Here is an 18628-nt window from a genome sequence, read left to right as displayed (position 1 = left end):
AACATATTTTAGTGGGCAATTTTTGAACCTGAATGATTTTTATGATTATAGTATTTTAAACTAATCACATTTGCTGGGAGTTTAGATGTTAAAACAAGTCAGAGTAATAAGCTCCTATCTATTAATAGCTTCATTGGAGAAACCGGAAATCCGTCTCATATGTTTGCCTAAAGCGCGATGTACATGGCAATAATGTATATATATATATATATATATATATATATAAAGCACACATTTCCGTGACTTCCGTCCCCGCTTCGTTAATGAGTGTTATTTAAATGTGTAACGACGGTACACAATATACCGCTTGATCATACGTTTTCTAGATAGGGGCTGCTTGTTTGGATAACAAATAGAGCCCTTCAGGTAAGAAACTTGTATTGCATGAAGTGCGTTACATTTCTCACAAACATAAAACTAAACTAATATATGTAATACTTCTGTGTCGACCATGTATCATGTTGTTTTAATTGCTGGTATACTACGTTTACTTCTTTTCCTATTTGCAATGTTATAGAATTTAAATTATATGTGTTTGTGAAACAGTTTGTTGGAAGTCAAACAGGTACAGTAATATACCTATGCATATGCTTAAATTCATAATTAATTATTCTTTGTTATCATTTTATGTCGGGCTTTATCGATATGGGTGGTTTCGTAGATGGACAACATACTTTTTTCTGGAACCGAACTGACATCAATTAAATTATTAAACAAATTGAATTATTCTCACACACTCTAATTAGTAGGCACACACAAAGCTGACCAAAATAGATAAATCACTTATAAATAACTCATCATATCATCAAATGCAACTATTATTAATAGATAAAAGCGTCAGCGTCGTTTGTAATTTTATTTAAGATGTATTTTCCCAACGTGTCCGGGACGCGGCATACACCCAATGTCATTAATAACGGTACATGCAATTGACTCTTCCTAATCGTCAGTAGCAAATATGTCACTTTGTTTCATATAATGACATCCAAAAATGTATTCTGTCTTGAACACAACATAATAAACATATTGCTTAATAAGTAATGTTCAATTACACATATTTTAGATCCTCCTAAACTAATTCATGCTTATTCAAAGGAATCGATAGTAATATTGATTTCGACAAATCTCAAATGGAGTGTTTAGTCCCTCTTAAATTAATATAAAACAGCAAAGGCAACCTAACGTGTCCAATAAAAATTCGTTTTGCTTTCCCGGTACTCTCACACCAGAATATACTTAACGATGTCGACCAGACATTAATAAGATGCAATTTAGCCGCATGTGGGTTAAGCCGAGAGCTGCTATAAGTATTTTTATCCAATGCTGCGCTATTAACTTGCTTGACTGTGGACGACTTTATTTACATTTAAATAAGATAAATATTGTAGATTTGATTCATATTAAAAGACTGTTATTAATTGTTAACCATCACAAGGAAGAAAATATAAAAGGCTTGTAATAAAAACAAATGCACGTGGCTTTATAAAGATGTAACTGTATATGTGTTTGGTGTTATAAAATAACTTTCACAATCCGTAGAGTTTGAAACATTAAATATCATGGGAGTTAATGTGTATTGTAAATAGTTCTGATGAGAAGGCCGGTGTATACAAAAGTATTTTAGTAGGCAATATTTACTTAGCACTGTATGATTTTTATGATAATAGTATATTAAACTAATTACATTTGCTGGGAGTCTAGATAGCAAAGAAGTCAGATAAAAAAAACTTCTGTCCATTTAAAGCTTCATTGGAATTATAGGAAACTCGTAGCATATGTTTTTATAAAGGGCGCGGTATATGACAACTATAACCATACTGGTATATATAACGTTCTAAAGTCATACGATATGTTAATAATGAAGAGATGAGTTTATGGCAATTGTTCATGGAACACTCACGCAATGTCATTGATAACTTTCAAAATGGATGTCGACCTTAGCCTAGATACTAGGTTGAAACACCCTCTATGAGGTATGTACATTTTTTAAGCAAGATTATCTTATATTTGTCAACAGCTAAATTTATCATGAACTTGTTTTAAATTTCACCTGCTTTGTACCTTAAAACCCTAAAAAGTATGTATAAAACATTGAACATTTGTTTCATGAATTATTTGTAATATGCATTTGAATACAATTCCAAATGCATAAACACATCATACGATGGTATCTCTAAGTGACTGTTCTAACATTAATAAAATAAAGTGCTAATGTCATCATGCGATCTAAAACCGTGTATCATGTATGCACCCTATTTATTATCTGTTATTCATTTATCGGTTTATGTTGGTGCATTCAGTAAGTGATTCATCACATAGAATGTTGAAAACAAGGACGGATTCGAAAAATAGATAAACTAAAAACAGCACCTAAATTAATCATTTTAATGACGGGCAATAACATTTCAATTTCATTGAGAAGCCTAATGCGGGTTTCTCCACGCAACATGATCATATGTTGTATACATTGCAGAATATTTCAATCAAGTTTTGTAGCGACTATTACGATTTCAATAGAAAAGATCGCTACGTTAATATGTTTTTTATGTCTGTGAAAGGTACATTACTCCCAATTACATTCTGTGAATTGTCGTGTATTGTAACCGTTGTACCCGTGATATGATAGTCTACATCTTATTTGCGAATGGAATATGTATGTGCCAACTTATCCCATATCATCATATTTAAAGAAAGAATCATTTAATACACTGCGATGGACTCTATAATATAATGTATATATTTGAATAAACAAGTAATAGTAAATACGTTTTGTTCGTTAGTATAAAAAAAGGAAGACGATTATGTTGTAACATCATTTAGATATGTTGATTTGTTTGTTTGAGCGGTCATAACCACATAATAGGCTGACACATACATCATTCAGACAAATAAAGAGTGTCAGTTATGACATATGTATGAAATTACATGTTTATGTATTTTACTTTTGAGATGCTCTTGTTGTATCGTTTTACACGATCTTAAATTATTAGCTAAGTCTCTCCTGTATACATATATATATTTCAAAATTATATAACTGTAATCATATGTACATATATATAAGGATTGTAAACGATGGTGATCTACGTTCGCTGTATAATACGAGGTTGAAATCTGACAAAAATACATCTGTGTCTAATGGATAATTGTTATTTATTACCCCCGTACGACTATACTCCGCCATTCGAAACATGTTATCAACATGTTAAGTATCATTTCAAACTCTTAAAAAATATTCGAGTTATGTGGCAATATCTAGTTATGATCTGCTTAGCAAACATATTACCTATATTATATGATGTACACTATATTTATTTTTATGCACGCTGCCTCCCAACAACCTGTTTGACAACAATATTCCGTTTGGGTTTTATTTTTCGTATGAACCACACAGATAATTAATAAAAAACATATATGATGGTGCTTAGGGATTGGTTCATGCAATTTATACATTGTCGCAAAAACGGATTTAATTATCAAGTATGTTAGAATCCCTCAAAATTTTAATAGCAAAAGTATAAACTGAAAGTGTGTCGTTAAAAATGAGCATTTGCAACATGACACTGCTTCAAATGGGTGAGTTAAAAAACAGGCAAAACTTTACGGCAGCTTTAAATGAATCAATGATTATGGGCGCTTTATAATGTCTCCATAAACGAAAGATGTCATAACTGATAAGGCGTCATATGTGATGATAATCCTGCTAGGTTCGCGAAACGAGGGCTGTTTTATTACACACAGATCGTGTTACTTACATCCGTTTACACAAGGACAATCTTAGAGGGGTGTTCACTTAAGTCAGGGCGTCGAGACGACTGTTCGCTATTCGAGTTCCTTGTACACGTCATAACTAAAAAACGTAAACTATAAGAGATAAAATCATGATATGAGAAATGCATTTAAGTGTCAGTGAAACGTAGTTAACGCGCTACAATTTGGGTAGCATTAAGTTAACAACAACAGCAACAAACACACATAAAGGCGTTTTTTAATGCAAGATGAAAGTGTTTTTGAAGACATTTATATCATATATAATATCAATTCATTTCAGTTTTATATCGACGTGTTATGATTACCATTGTCTCATAAATATCATCACGCACCTCAGTATGCTACTTTTGTATAATTTAAATAGCATTCGTAAGAGGTGTTTTTATTTGTCCATGTGCATACTTAATGGGAATATTTTACGAGTTTCGTTACTCTAATGCAAGTAATTATAAGGTGCATTTGTCGTTTCAAGAAGGTGACAAGCGCAATGTCGTGTTGTACTAAGCTCGTTTCCATTAGTAATTAGTCATATACGTCAAGAGGGTCATCTTCATAACTTAGCTGAAGACCACATTGTTTTCTTACAGCGTATACATTCTTTTATAGCTGTCTCGGATGATATACAACCCTAATATTCTTGAAACACAGAGCTTTCGTGTCTGACCCTCAATCCCAACGAGTTCATTATGGCACTATTCGGACAGAAAGGAAACCTGATTATTTCCGTATCTGGCGTTCAAGTCTTGTAGGCGTTTCATTCATGCTTTGGAATCTAACGCAGCACTGTCAGCCGATGATTGTCAGACTATGATTAATGGTACGAGGATAGTCTTAGTAGCGTGCCGGCGATAATAGAATTTGTAAAAGTACTTTCCATTTAGTGTTGTATTGCAACAACTTTACACGCACATGCTTAACCAGAAATAAGATTATTACATGTTTGCATCTGCTGCAGGTTTTTTCGACCTTTGAAAAACAAATATTGCATGTTATACAAGTTTTAATCAATTCCCGAAGGTAACAAAAATACATGTTTGTTATCAGAACCTCGCACAAACATAATTATTTGCGCCTGATGTTCACCAAGCGTTGGTGATCAAATATTGACTGATTAGCTATCCACTGCTGTCTCGTCCGCCATAACCATTGTTTGAGGCTGAATCTTCTTGCCTGCGGAAATCTGCTTTAAACGTACCATTCCAGTGTACTCCGTAAGTCTTCAAGACTGACTGCCCGACGAAGCCCCGACTTCCAAACTTAGAGGGAAGTTCAAGGTCTTTCATCCGAGTTGTCGGTACTCATCGAGTAGCGGCTGGTATTTGGCCTTTATTCTATCGTTTTCTTCCTCAATTTGCTCTTCCCATGGCATTACCAGTTAAGGACGAAGTTATGGATCATACTAGAATAACATATTACATAAATGCATTTATCAAATTTAATAGCATAAGTATAACATGTATTATTAAACTTTGGTAGAACTAGTATATGTCATATACGTCATTAAAGGAGAAGTAGTAGTTAAGAACGACGTCATAGTGGTTATAGTGATTCGTTTCTTCTTGTAGCATAAATACAAACAATATTGGTAAATGATGAATAGGGCAAATATGTCTTTATTTATATTCACAAAACAATGCCGAATTTAACTTAAACGTATATGATAATGCTAACACACAACTATTATACTTTGGATAGTATACGTCACGACCGTAAAACACCAGGAAAACAAGTGTTTTTTTCCTAGCGTGTTTATATATCGCCAGACATGGTAAAGGATATTGGTTAATTTCCTAGACTAGCGAATTGTAAGCAATACTAATCTTGCTTCTATTATTCAATTAATTATTGTTTAAATTAATTTCGTCCTCCTTTAGAACACGACGTAGGTCTTTGGATAACAAAAACTGAAACATATGAAATATCGCTCTAACCTTTCGGCGACATTTTGTGATGTTGACGTTTATATGTGTTTATAAAATACAAATACAAATATTCAATTTGAAAAGAGAATTTGATTATTATACCGCAATATACAATCGTATAAGAACATTACAAACACAAAATTCATTTCAGAACAGGAATATGATAACGTATATTAAACGTAGTTGTTTTACAATAAGCTTAACATGAATACTCGTTCGCTTTAAACTATGGAAGGAAATATCTCCCAGTACATACATGCTGTTAAATGGCATTCTTATTTTTATACAGAACATGCATGCTGGTAAATGGCATTCTAACTTTAACTACTGGCGTATGCTTTCTGATACATGGCAGTTGCATTTTGCCTAATTACATATGCTGTGCAAAAATTTCATCTTCTATGGAATGGAATGTCCGCCGGTCAATCCATGTTGCTTAATGGCCATTGCATATTGCTTAACGACATTGTTGACATATTACAATTGCATATTGGTAATTGGCAAATGCTTTTTGTATTGTGCTATTTGTTAATAACATACTGTGTGTACATTGCGGCATTGCACTAGTAATTACACTAGTAATCACACCAGTAATTACAAAAGCAATTTAACAAGAGGAAAGCAATATGCACTAAGAATGTTGCAAGGCATGACGCAACATGCAGTTAATCAAATGCGACATGACAATTTGTAATATGTAATTCATATTAAGCGGAGAATCAAACATAAGTACACTCCAAGTTATGTTTTTATTATTAAATCACGAGCTATTTTTTATCGAAAAAGTCCTTTCTCTGCGAATCAATAAAACGCCAGTAGCAGGCTAATTGTGTGTGCCCAAGCAAATCTATGCCTGGTTAAAACTTTGATTATCAGTACATTCGTACATTTGCTTTGCGTTTCAGACATACACAACGCTAATTATTAACACAGCTGCGCACTAAGAATCGTCAATTGATATATTATTGACTTTATGCAGTTTTATAATTTCTAAGATTTGCACGTCATTTTCATTTTTCATAAAACTAATAAATCATTTTAAGGGACTTGTTTACAGATTTTCGTATTTTAGAAAATATTATTTAATTCGTTTTCAAACAAATCTATAATGTTTCCCCGGGATGAACCCGGGTAGTCTGGACACAAAAGAATGAGGGTTACCACTGCGCCAAGAATGCTGTTAAAATGTGCGCATTATACACGCTATGTTATTAATTTTCGTATTTTACAAATTATCGAGGAAAAGCGTTACACAATCTCAAGTATTTTACCGATTTCGAATGATGAGTACCTATTATTGAAGAAATACTTTCTTCTAGGCCAGGAGCGAAATTTCGCCTGTTTAAACAAATATATACATTCTTTTTTTCAAAATATATCCCTTTTTTCTCCTGAAAATCGGCATTTTGCCAAACTGTGAACAAGTACATCTAACTGCGTAAAGTCAACAAAATATCCGTCGACCCGGTTTCAATTCACACTCCTGGTGCATGTGAGTTTTGTTATTGGTCATAATACCGGTAATACCGGGAGAGCGGTTTCCTCCGAGTACTCCGCCCCGCCTCGTCCCCCCCCCCCCCCGTCACAAAAAAAATACTTCATATAATTGCAAATTTTCATTAAAATCAAATATCCAGAAATTGCAGCTATATTTTAAATGTCGTCCAAACTTTCGGTCATCTAGTTAGATAATAGGATCAGAGATTTTGCCAAAATATAAATATTAATTCAAAATATCATTTAATTTGAAGGACAAATAGAAGCATTGAACAATTAAAATAATCAAGTATACAATATTGCACACAATAAGAATTGCATAACAATTTGTTCTAAAAGAATCTACTCTTTTTGTTTACAATATTTTAGAATGTACTCAACAGTCAAGTGTTTCTATATTTTAAAAATATATATTTTATGATATTGTTAAATGTTTAGTGATTATAGGCCAGCTTTATTTAAATGCGTAACCGTTGACAAATCGAATGATATATTAATTTTTGGAATTTAATATATGTAATTCAGAACACAAGGAATGTATTTAAATGTCTTTCACGCATGTACCTTTTTATGTTACATCTTTTTTACAGTTTGAAGCATTTTGTGTAAATTGCCATCTATCAGGTATAACGTATTGAGAACCGTTTTAAAGTGCGAAATGTGAAGTTATGCTAAAACAACAAAGAAAATCAAAAGAAACCGTTTCAATACAAAAATTAAAACACATCGTCATTCATAATGTCGTCAATAATGTTTATCTTATCAGTTTTCATATATTAGTAACCGAGTGTAGTTTATCTTAGGAACACACGATGACCACGTTTTTGTTGTTGAAAGTCAATGTATGAGCTTAACTTATATTAATTTTACAACATAATGTAATTTTTCCCGCCATTTTGCAAACAGTGCACAAACAGTGTATGAAGTGCTTAATTTCTCATTTAACAGTAACACAGTTCTCAGTGCGTTCACCCTTGTAAGTGTTTGATCACTGTATAAGGACATATTTGAGTATCGCGTGGCTATCAAGCCAGAGTAGCGCTTTGAACATTCGCTTCTCACATAGGGTTTAGTTGTTGCTCACATACTGGATTGGTGGATATTCATCCGGGAACTCCACTCCCCTTATGATCTCGCAAAGTAAAAAAATGGGCTTCGCAATATTTTCTCGCATAATTTTAATAAGTATGGGAACAGACATGAACGCACAAAACACAACTACCGCTAACTCGCGCACGCTTATATAAACACACGCATACACGTCTATGCACAAAATTACACACGTTGGTATGAAGCACTAACCACGTGGGCATACGTCCAAGTGTCCGTATGTCTTGCAATCTTCATGTAAATCGTATTCTTAAGAATAAACCTTTCTGAACGAATACATCTCTTTGCGGTATGTACTATCAGCAAAACAATATAATGGATTCAACAAATGTAGCTTACACGCCGGAAATAATGGTACACCTGCCAGAGTTGTCTCCCTGTATAATAATTTGCGCTAGAACGTCAAATTAATTATTGGTTCTATGTAATAAAATTACGATGTACATGTATATAAAGATCAAAGAGACAGCAACAAAGTTAAAGGCAAGCACATAAGTAAATAGCAGTAGTATAAATTAAAATTTCAATATTGCAAAGCTGAACGCAAAGTCCAATACACCAACAAAAAATGGTATTAATAAAGGAACTGAATATAAGCCTTAAGACACATGAATAATGAATTGTTACTACAGCAAATGCAACAAATACATTTACAATTTTTATGTAACATAATTCATATAAGTTGTAGTATGTCAAAGTGGAGTTGTCACAATAAGCAATAACAATTGTCATTAAGTAATATGACATTGTCATTTAGCAACAAGCATCTACAGTCGGATAAACCCTTCCATATTAAACAAACAAATGGTATGCAAAATGGACGGCTAATGCCATGTAACAGGTCACATTGAAACCTTTTTCCAAAGCACAATTATTGTAATTATAATGGACCGATTACCACGAAACACATTAAAATTTGACTTGTTTAGGAAAGAATGCATGGGGTCAATACCATCCCAAACTAATCAATTCGATTGACGATTATAAGTTGTTTATGAAAATTAATGGTTTATGTCTTGGCCTTCTGGATATGTTTGTGTGTACTCGATCTGATATGTGGTTGTTAATTCATTATTCATTGCATGTATTATTTCAATTAGGTTTTTACTATTACATGATACCAACATTAATGTTCAAACGTGTAAACATGATTTGATTTTATACGAGTTTCGCTGATATCTGTGGTAAAGTAATCATCGTTATTGATATCAAATATCGACGTGTCTAAAAGTAAAGTTTACTCATTGGATTTGTCTGTAAGACAAAACGCCAGTATTCACCAACATATGCAGAAACAACAAGATTGCACAACAGAAGCAAATTAATTTGACTTAAATGCATTACTTTTGATTCCATCGTAAACGTTAATGTTTGCTGTTATTAAAATCGATCCGCGTTTGACGCTGCATTATATAAGGACCATAAAAGACGTTTAAAATTACTTGTATCGCCGTTAAAATATACACATTTTGTACAAATTTGCAAATAAACTCTACTCGACAACAATAAATCATTATTTCCGAAACACGTTTCCATTAGTAACTGTTCTCTGTATACATTGCCCTCTGAACAGCTAAGAGTAATACAATAAAAATCGCTGTGCAAACAAAACACAAGCATGTGTAAAACTTGTTGGAAACAGTGTGCAGAGTTTAACTTGTACATGTAATTTAAAGAGCATTCATGTATAAATATGCACATGTAAACAGTTCGTGGTATTGCTGATCAACACGTTGCATTGATGTAATATTGACTTGTGTGTTATATTTGTAGTTTGTTGCGATAATAACCCTCTAACATCATTTTGTTTTGTCAATAATTTTTAAAACTCAGTTTAATATCCAGTAGGGATAAAGATATACCTTTTCATAGTAAAAAACACTTATTTATATAATTTTTTGCCCAAATGGGCTTTATCAAAGTTTACAAATATGAATTTACTACATTATTTAAACTGTCTTGTACATCAATAATTTAAATATTATTCAACGTCAAAAATGACAGGAAATGACGTCATGACGTCATAAATATATTCTTTAAGAATTAATGTTGAGATATTGTATTAATATTGATAACTAACACAAAGGAATTTTGATTTTGTGAATATTATATTTAGGCTGGTACAGTCAATCTCTGTATTATTATTATTATAGTATACTAGTTAAATTACAATGGGTATGAATTTCTGATTAAGTATAAGAACCATACAAAAAATTGTCATCAGCAGCCAATTGTATAAACCTTGGTTAAAAATTACCATAGTAAATAAGTAACCAAGGTTAAAATCGTAGTTAAGATACCATGGTTAATTTTTACTTGTATAAAGCTTTTAACCACATGGTAAGCTAACCATGGTAAATACTTATTTTTAACCCAAGTTATTTTTCCCATAATTCCGATTTTGTATTTCCGTAAACATTACCAAACGATATCTAGGCAAAACAATAATAATGGCGGATATCGATTGCGATAGAAAAAAATCAAAAATGATGAGTCCGATGGAGATCGAGGTCATTCGAGAGTTTATGTTTGACAATATCAATCAAATGCAAGAATCCCACAGCAACGGTGGCCCCGGAGCCGCGAGGAAAGTGCGTTTGCTGTGGGAGCAATTGACTGAAAAGGTCAACGCAGTTGGAAACGGTCCGCGGACAGTAAACCAAGTGAAGATGAAATGGAACAACATGGTATTATATCAACGTTATATATTACTTAATTTAATTTTAAATATATTCAATGTATTGTACAGTATAAGATTTGATAAACGCACGACTTTAGGTCGAGATGCTTTAATACCTAGTCCTAGTTAATTTTCCTTCAAATGTCATGATTAAAATACAACTAACAATTCTTTATTGATTCTACCAATACGACTAATCAGGATTTTGTTATTATATCTTGTAAGCTGTCGTGTTTGCGTCACACAAGCTTTATATTATACAGAAAAAGAATACAAAGAAAGAAGTAACTGAGAAGAAGCTAGGGTTGGCTGGTACTGGCGGCGGCAGAAAGTTGCCAGAAATGACGAAGACGTCGGCGGCAGTGTCGGAGCTATTCGCGGGCTCCGCCAGTTTTCACGGTGTTAGCGATGACGCTGACACTGCTATATTTGGAGGTGCGTGTTGTTCAATTAAATTCGATACACTGTAATTACAAAGAAGTCTTTAATCCAAGTTTTCGAAACATCGTAGCATTTTTCCACTTTTGCTTACATTGAAACATTTGATAAACACTTGGATTCATTTGTTTCAGATTTATCATCCCAGGCTGCCTACGATGCGCTTGTGGACTTGGTCCCACTTATTGAAGCGGCAAAAGTTGGATCCTCCTTGTTCCTGGACTGTCAGGGCAGCAATGGCCACGCAACGGAGACGCCGCAGGTCACAGACGAACCAGCGATCGTCCCCGTTGATGGTATACACATACAAATTCCACCTTACTTCGATTCCAAAATGTGTTCATTCCAATAAATTTTAATTCGTCCATATAACCGATGTCAAATAATAGAACTGCCATACAATGATCCATCCACATCTACAATTAATGCTCCTTTTTATTGAAATAATTTAACACTAAAATTGCCCAACACGTATATTAAGACTAAAATTTCCCCACACGTAACATATGAATATCAAACACAAGCTCTTGCACATGTCCACTGCGCAAATTCCAATTTTCAAATGAATAAGCATATGCCAGTCGTTCCGTTAGGTTTAAATGGACCGTTTAAAAACGGAGGGATTGCTGGTAAATATTTTTAAAATGCCGACTAGAAATTTTAAGACTGCGGTATTACTTTCACGTGGATATGCTGTAGATATATTTTTGTCTGTGTTTATAATACTTGTTTGTTATTGAATGATTAACAAATGTGAAATTTATGATTACACAATGTGCCGGGTACCCTTTCTACCTTATGACATTTGCAGATGGACTCACCCGTGTAGGCCATATATGCGGCAAGAGCATTACACAACGGGGGCGCGCAATGGGGTATTTTTTTTATTTCGACATGTATTTTTCAGCAACAGTTCCAGTGTCTGATGTGAAGTTCGTTGCCACTAAAGTTAGTGAACCGACAAAGAGTACGTAGAACCAAATCAAACACATCAATGAGTTGCAGAACAAAAATGACAACTGAGCATTTTAGTATAATTTAATTGACCGAAAATTCGGACGCAACATGTCACAATAGTTATAACAAAAATGTAAAGTGTAGAATGCTATCCATGTTATAGACCAGTCTTTATTAATTAATAAGGATAATCTTTGGAAATGTAATATTTATAAATATTTTAAAAACAACAACAACAATAGCATACACTGTATTTTTGGAATAAAACTTATTTTATCAATGACATTTTTATTGATACACATAAGCTGTCACCACTCCCTTTGATGTCAATATACACTTGAATGATATTAAAATCATGCGTATGTAAGTGTACATATGTCTTTCAGAACCACAAAAGAACGTTGCCACCGGCAAAAAAACTGCCAAAAGCAACATTACGGTACCTGCCAAGTGCAACATTACGGTACCTAACCCAAGGTTAGTAGGAAATCCAGTTATGAGAATCTATTAACCGACAAAGCTTTCAACCGTTATCTGGGAAAAGTAGCAAAATGTATTTTTATTGTTCTTACTAACCCAGGTTGGACAATCAAATTCATAAACCTTTAATTATGAAAATACAATCCTTATTGTTTTCACCCCATAAAAATGATCTATCAGCGTAATCGTAATAACAAATCACTGTAAAGCTAAATGAAATGAAATGAGATGACCTAACCAATGTTTGATCCGCCACTGCTAGAAATGTCTATAATGGCATTATGTTTAACGAACACGCGGTATTTCACACACAAAACAACTTACACAAACAAATGCAAATGCATTGAAAAATGAAATTCACACGTACTTGTATACAATTTTCAGATCCTTAAAAGAAATGCAGCTGGCATACTTCCAGCACCAGAACAGCCTGTCAGTGGCACAAGAGGCCTATTACTTGAAAATGGCATCGCTGGCGGATAAATTGAATGTGCTAGCTGACATTGCAATAGACAAAATACACAAAAATGAATGAAATTTATATATGTCTACGCTTTCAGGCAATGTTTTACTAGTTTATGTTTACATGTATTCTCATTTACTTTTTTGAATTTCATATTGTTTTTGTATGATTGCAATTATGTATAGTGTCTCGTACAATTTTATTCATTCAGCCATTAATTCATGTAATTAATGGCGATGTTTTAGAAAATATCAATAAAATTACATAAAGTAATTGGCAACAATTGTGTCCCGAACTCGTCTGCCATCATTTGCCGCTTGAAACATGTCGCCTTGTGGTACGTCATCCAGCTGTTCTGGATCCATTGGTGGTTCACCCCACATCAATCTCAAGTTGTGCAGTACGGCACAGGCTATCACAATTCGCGTGACCTTGGTGGGTTTCATGCGTATCTGACATTGTGCACGAATGTTATGTAAGCACACATATTTAATGCATTTTAACGCTTCAAAATAGCAATCTCAAAATATCAATGTATAATTAAATATCTATAGACAACAAAGAGACGTGCGTTTATTTAACTACGAGATGCACGAATTTAATCGGCATCGACGTGTAAATATGTATGAGCGTGTGAAAATAATGATATTATCTGATAAAGTAAGAAAAAATGAAAATGTATACCACGTATGACGACAAACTAAGAAAAAAATATAGCAGCATGAAAATCAGCTGTATAAAATACGTATTTAACTGTCATTGTAAACAAATTTAATTTATAAATGACGATACCCAACAATAAGCCTTTCTAATCTTTCTTCACTGTACAATTCAAAATTATACCTTTTTTAATCAATGTATATAATATGGGAATACATACCTCCCCATGGAGTACATGGAACGTCCTTTTCCAAACTCCAAAGGCTCTTTCTATGCAATTCCGTGTGCCGATGTGAGCGGTATTGTATCTCTGCTGAGCATCTGACACTGAGAAGTAATACATGATTTTCTAAAGTATATCACTTATCATGTTAAAATTGACATTTCATTTTATATAAAAACATTCATTTTATATAACTACATGTGCAAATAAAATGAAGGGATTAAGTATGTCATTGCAGGGTACTGTGTTACTAAGCTACTTAAGGCCCAATCTCACTATGATGCCGTTGGATCCCCGGTGCGTCAACCGAGACTCTACCGGGAGAAACCGGGGACCACCGGATGAACCGGTAACAAGCGGGACGGCACCGTTGCTCCACCAGGGCCCATTAAGACCCCGGCAGAGCTACGGCCGGTGGTGCCAATGTGGAGCCCCGGTAAATGCCGGCAGAGTCCCGGTAAATCGGCGCTCTGCCGGGACGCCACCGCCATTCACCGGGGCATTACCGGGGTTAAACCGGGGCGTAACCGTATCTCTGCCGGCGTATGCCGGTATTGCCCCTGTGAGTGCCGGCGGAGTTACGGGCTCCATCGGGGCGTAACCGGCGAAAACCGCTGCTCTGCCGGGGCTTCGTCGGGATGTACCGTACCTAGTCCTGGGTTGAACGGGACTTTGCCGGGTTGTTGACCGGTTCAACCGGGGTGACACCGGGGAATTGTGTGACCGCGTTAAAAAAGATACAAAAAATCATCCAGGTTATCGCTGGTCGACCGGCGTTAGCAAACCGGGATGGACCTGGGCTCTACCGGAAATTGTGAGACTTGGGCTTAGTGCATTATTCGATTACGCATATATTCGAAAGTCAGTATGGTCTCTTTAAATTGAACTGAACATTCCAAGTAACAAATGAATTGCCTGTACCTGAAATAAATGAAATCCAATTAATTAAAAATTAAGTCTTAGGCTTGCGTAAGTAGTTTAGTAAAACGGTACCATGATACACAAATAAATAAATACGTATAAGAAACAGTTGTTCATTGTTAATTAAATGTGAACTCGCTTTACCTGGCTGCATGAAGGGAGTCATCAAAAAAGGACGACACGGATAACCGCTGTCACCCAGTAAATATCCACGCTCAGGATCTGGAAACAATATATTAAAGCAAGTCATTTCAGCGATTTGAATTTACGTAAAAATATATATAATCTTACTACATGTATTTAAAACTGGACATTCAAAGGATTTAAGAAAATAAACTAGTTCAATGTTAACAATAAAATATGTGTCATCATTTTATTTTGGACATTTTGGTAATGTATAAAGGGTTGATTATCTGTAAGTGGTACATCAAATGGGAAACTTCAAGTTGACAAAAAATTATCAGAAAGGAAATTGACACTGAAGTAATACCTTGATGGTGACTGGCCAAATGCTGTCCAATGTTAGACATCCGAAGAATGTGCGAGTCGTGACAGCATCCAGGCCAACATGCGTTTATGCTAGTGAACATCCCTGTATAGTAATAAAAGTATTAAATCTGGGTAAAACCGCGTTTAAAATAATATAGGTTGATTGTGATCGTTTATTGCTCTCGTAATGAAATATCTTCATTAATTTATTATAAACCATGTACACTTAGTATATTAGAATATTACAGTGAATATGATTTTAATTGATAGACGTTGAATTCAGAAAATGATTTGCGAAACCTTCAAACTATTCAAGTAAACATAGCCTGTATAAGTTGAAACAAAATAAATCCATATACTGTCCTTTAAAATGTAAATAATGGCACACAACCAAAACAAAAATCCCTGTAAGGCACCTCAATTAATTCTACAATCGTGTCATGATGACGCGTGTCACGATGACGTATACTTGTACGCGTGTATGAGATTTTACTCAGAATTAAATGAAATGTACACGGAATGGACCTACAGTGATTTATCAGGGACATTAATGTTGAAGAGGATCTTTTGTGTTTGAGATATAATTTATTTGATACTTAAAGATTTAAATCAGATTTTGAAGTTCGGCAATATTTATGGCACTGTTGAAAGGATCAGTGAATCATCTATATTGCTGTATTTACAGCGGCTCGTGAACACATTTGTTCCTAATCATGCATGGATTTAAAGAGTGAAATTGGAGCAACCAGTTTAAAAATAAATCAGTGTTATTTTAATTTTTCAAATGAATAAGCATTCCACTGCATAGACAGACATAAATTCATCTCACCTTTATGGTCGCACGTTGCCTGCACATTGAGGGAGTGGAAACCTTTCCTATTTACATAGGACGGTTCGTCCTCACCTCCGGGAGAAATTATTCGTACATGGGTGCAATCAACACAACCGATGACTCCCGGGAAGCCCCTCATTGCGAAAAAACCAGCCATAACGCGGCGTCGGTCAGCGTCCGTCAATGGAAACTTGATCACAGTGTCTTTCAGTGCGAATAAACAGTCAGTCACGTTCGTCACCACCCGGGACACAGTAGCAATGTCTACGCCGAAGGTATCACCAATAATTTGAAGAAATGCCCCAGACGCAAGAAACCTCAATGTCAGAAGGAGTTGTTGCCGTACGGTCAGCGCCTTGTTCCGTCGTGTCGGTCTTTGAAGCGACGGCTCAAACAGTCGTACAAGTCTGTCAATGTTGTCAGAAGAAAACCTGTACCTCCGGCGCACCTCATCGTCCGTCAAGTCCGTCTCCTGTCGGTCAATTCGCCTGAATTGTTGAGGTCTGCGTCGTCTGACCAAGTGAATGTCGGCCATCTTTGTTGTGGTTAAACACGCTTACCATGGTAATGAAGGTGGGTAAAAATTAACCATGGTTAGTGCGTGTTTAAATTTCGTTAAATCGTTTATACAATTGGATTAACTTAACTACGGTTCATTTTAACCATAGTAAAAGTATTTACTATGGTTAAATCGTTTATACAATTGGCTGCAGTATGTTATTTATTTATGTTGGCGCAATTGTATATCACATGGTAATGTATGACGTCATGACGTCATTTCCTGTCTTTTTTGACGTTGAAAAACATTTACTTTATTGATGCACAAGGCAGTTAAAACAATGTAGAAAATTCATATTTGTAAACTTTGATAAAACCCATTTGGGCGAAATATAAGAATAAAAGAGTGTTTTTTTTACTATGAATATGAGTTTTAAACAAAATAATTGTATTTGCGTTTAATAATAATAAAAAATATCTGATCGTTTTACACCATGATCAGTACAAGCATGTTCAAGTACACAATATATGTTTTAGTCGTCATGCAATATTGATTTGACACATGTATAGATCTTCAGAATACCCTCTGAAATGCATATATTTCCTAACCATAATTGCATAAGTTTTTGTATGTGAAATTTATTGTATCGGATCAGATTCTTGAACGCCATAGTTCGTTTATAAATAATTATACAAAACAGAGAAACAACTTCATTGTTTTTTAATATCTATTCACTCAACGTTTCGGTCAAAGACCTTCATCAGGAGTAAACATTTTGTAATAAAATAAAAGGAAATGACGTCACAATCACATGACGTCAGTTGCAACAACGTCAAAGTGTTACATACTATTTGGCGTTAAAATTAACATATAACCAAAATAATATATAGCATCATTATTAAAAGCATATAGTTCATATATGCTATCTAATTAACTAGATTATTAAAGTAGGATCAGCTATGATACAAAATTACTGGTAAAATGCAGTTTGAATGCAAATATGTTAAATGAACCAGTACAAACTAGAAAATTAGAAGAGAACTTTAGACTTCATACATAGGGGAGCTATAGTTCCTAGGTAATGCATCCAAGAACATTTTTTTTAAGAGGCGTTTCCAGTTATTTTTTTTTTAATAGGAACAAAAGAAAAATCATCAATGCTATGTCCAGCAGAATTAAAATGTTCTGAGACATTTGTAAAACAGGCAGGAAAATGTTTAATGTCAAATTTATGGCCATTCATTCTTTGACTACATTTTTTATCAGTTTGACCAACATACTGTTTTAGACATTTTTTACATGTTATTTAGTAAATAACACTATATGATGCACAATTTAAGCTATTCTTAATAGAAAATTGTTTACCGAATGTAGAGCTGGTAAAACCATTTGTTTCTGTGATATAATTACAATGTATGCATCGTTTTCTGTTGCACTTCATAACTGAATGTTTTTTCTATTTTTATTATTAATAAAATGTGTATGTACTAAAATATCCTGTAAGTTTCTGGGTCTTTTGAAAGCCACTAATGGTTTATGACTATATACTTGTATCACACTCTCATTAAGAGATATCTTAAGCAGATTCCAATAATTGTTAAGAATTTTTCCAATGATGGGCAGTGAAGGGTTATAAGTACATACACATAGGATAATTTTCATATTAGCTGACTTTTTAACACTAACTTC

General features: G+C 34.2%; 2 protein-coding genes across 2 annotated transcripts; one reads left to right on the top strand and one right to left on the bottom strand.

Moving 5' to 3' along the window:
* The first annotated feature begins 10518 nt into the window (after nt 1-10518).
* LOC127851736 (uncharacterized) lies at nt 10519-13588 on the top strand. Its single transcript, XM_052385598.1, has 6 exons — nt 10519-10984; nt 11241-11412; nt 11550-11711; nt 12323-12382; nt 12759-12849; nt 13237-13588. The coding sequence occupies exons 1-6, from the start codon at nt 10748-10750 to the stop codon at nt 13385-13387; spliced, it is 873 nt and encodes a 290-aa protein (XP_052241558.1). The 5' UTR covers nt 10519-10747; the 3' UTR covers nt 13388-13588.
* Nucleotides 13570-17139, bottom strand: LOC127851735 (putative nuclease HARBI1). The gene is made up of 5 exons (XM_052385597.1): nt 16438-17139; nt 15610-15711; nt 15264-15341; nt 14196-14302; nt 13570-13767 (listed from the first exon to the last, which is right to left on the bottom strand). The coding sequence occupies exons 1-5, from the start codon at nt 16973-16975 to the stop codon at nt 13576-13578; spliced, it is 1017 nt and encodes a 338-aa protein (XP_052241557.1). The 5' UTR covers nt 16976-17139; the 3' UTR covers nt 13570-13575.
* Between the last annotated feature and the right edge of the window lie 1489 nt (nt 17140-18628).

The sequence above is a fragment of the Dreissena polymorpha genome, chromosome 11 (genome assembly GCF_020536995.1).
Source record: "Dreissena polymorpha isolate Duluth1 chromosome 11, UMN_Dpol_1.0, whole genome shotgun sequence".
Lineage (NCBI taxonomy): Eukaryota > Metazoa > Mollusca > Bivalvia > Myida > Dreissenidae > Dreissena > Dreissena polymorpha.
This window is presented reverse-complemented; position numbering and strand designations above follow the sequence as displayed.

What these genes read in the sequence shown, in the direction of transcription:
- LOC127851736 (XM_052385598.1), top strand. Translation starts at nt 10,748, where the DNA reads ATGGCGGATATCGATTGCGATAGAAAAAAATCAAAAATGATGAGTCCG. An exon ending in AGATGAAATGGAACAACATG is followed by an intron (nt 10,985 to 11,240) that starts GTATTATATCAA and finishes TATATTATACAG; the next exon opens with AAAAAGAATACAAAGAAAGA. An exon ending in ATTACGGTACCTAACCCAAG is followed by an intron (nt 12,850 to 13,236) that starts GTTAGTAGGAAA and finishes TACAATTTTCAG; the next exon opens with ATCCTTAAAAGAAATGCAGC.
- LOC127851735 (XM_052385597.1), bottom strand. Translation starts at nt 16,975, where the DNA reads ATGGCCGACATTCACTTGGTCAGACGACGCAGACCTCAACAATTCAGG. An exon ending in TTTGGCCAGTCACCATCAAG is followed by an intron (nt 15,342 to 15,609) that starts GTATTACTTCAG and finishes TATTGTTTCCAG; the next exon opens with ATCCTGAGCGTGGATATTTA. An exon ending in GACTCCCTTCATGCAGCCAG is followed by an intron (nt 14,303 to 15,263) that starts GTAAAGCGAGTT and finishes ATTACTTCTCAG; the next exon opens with TGTCAGATGCTCAGCAGAGA.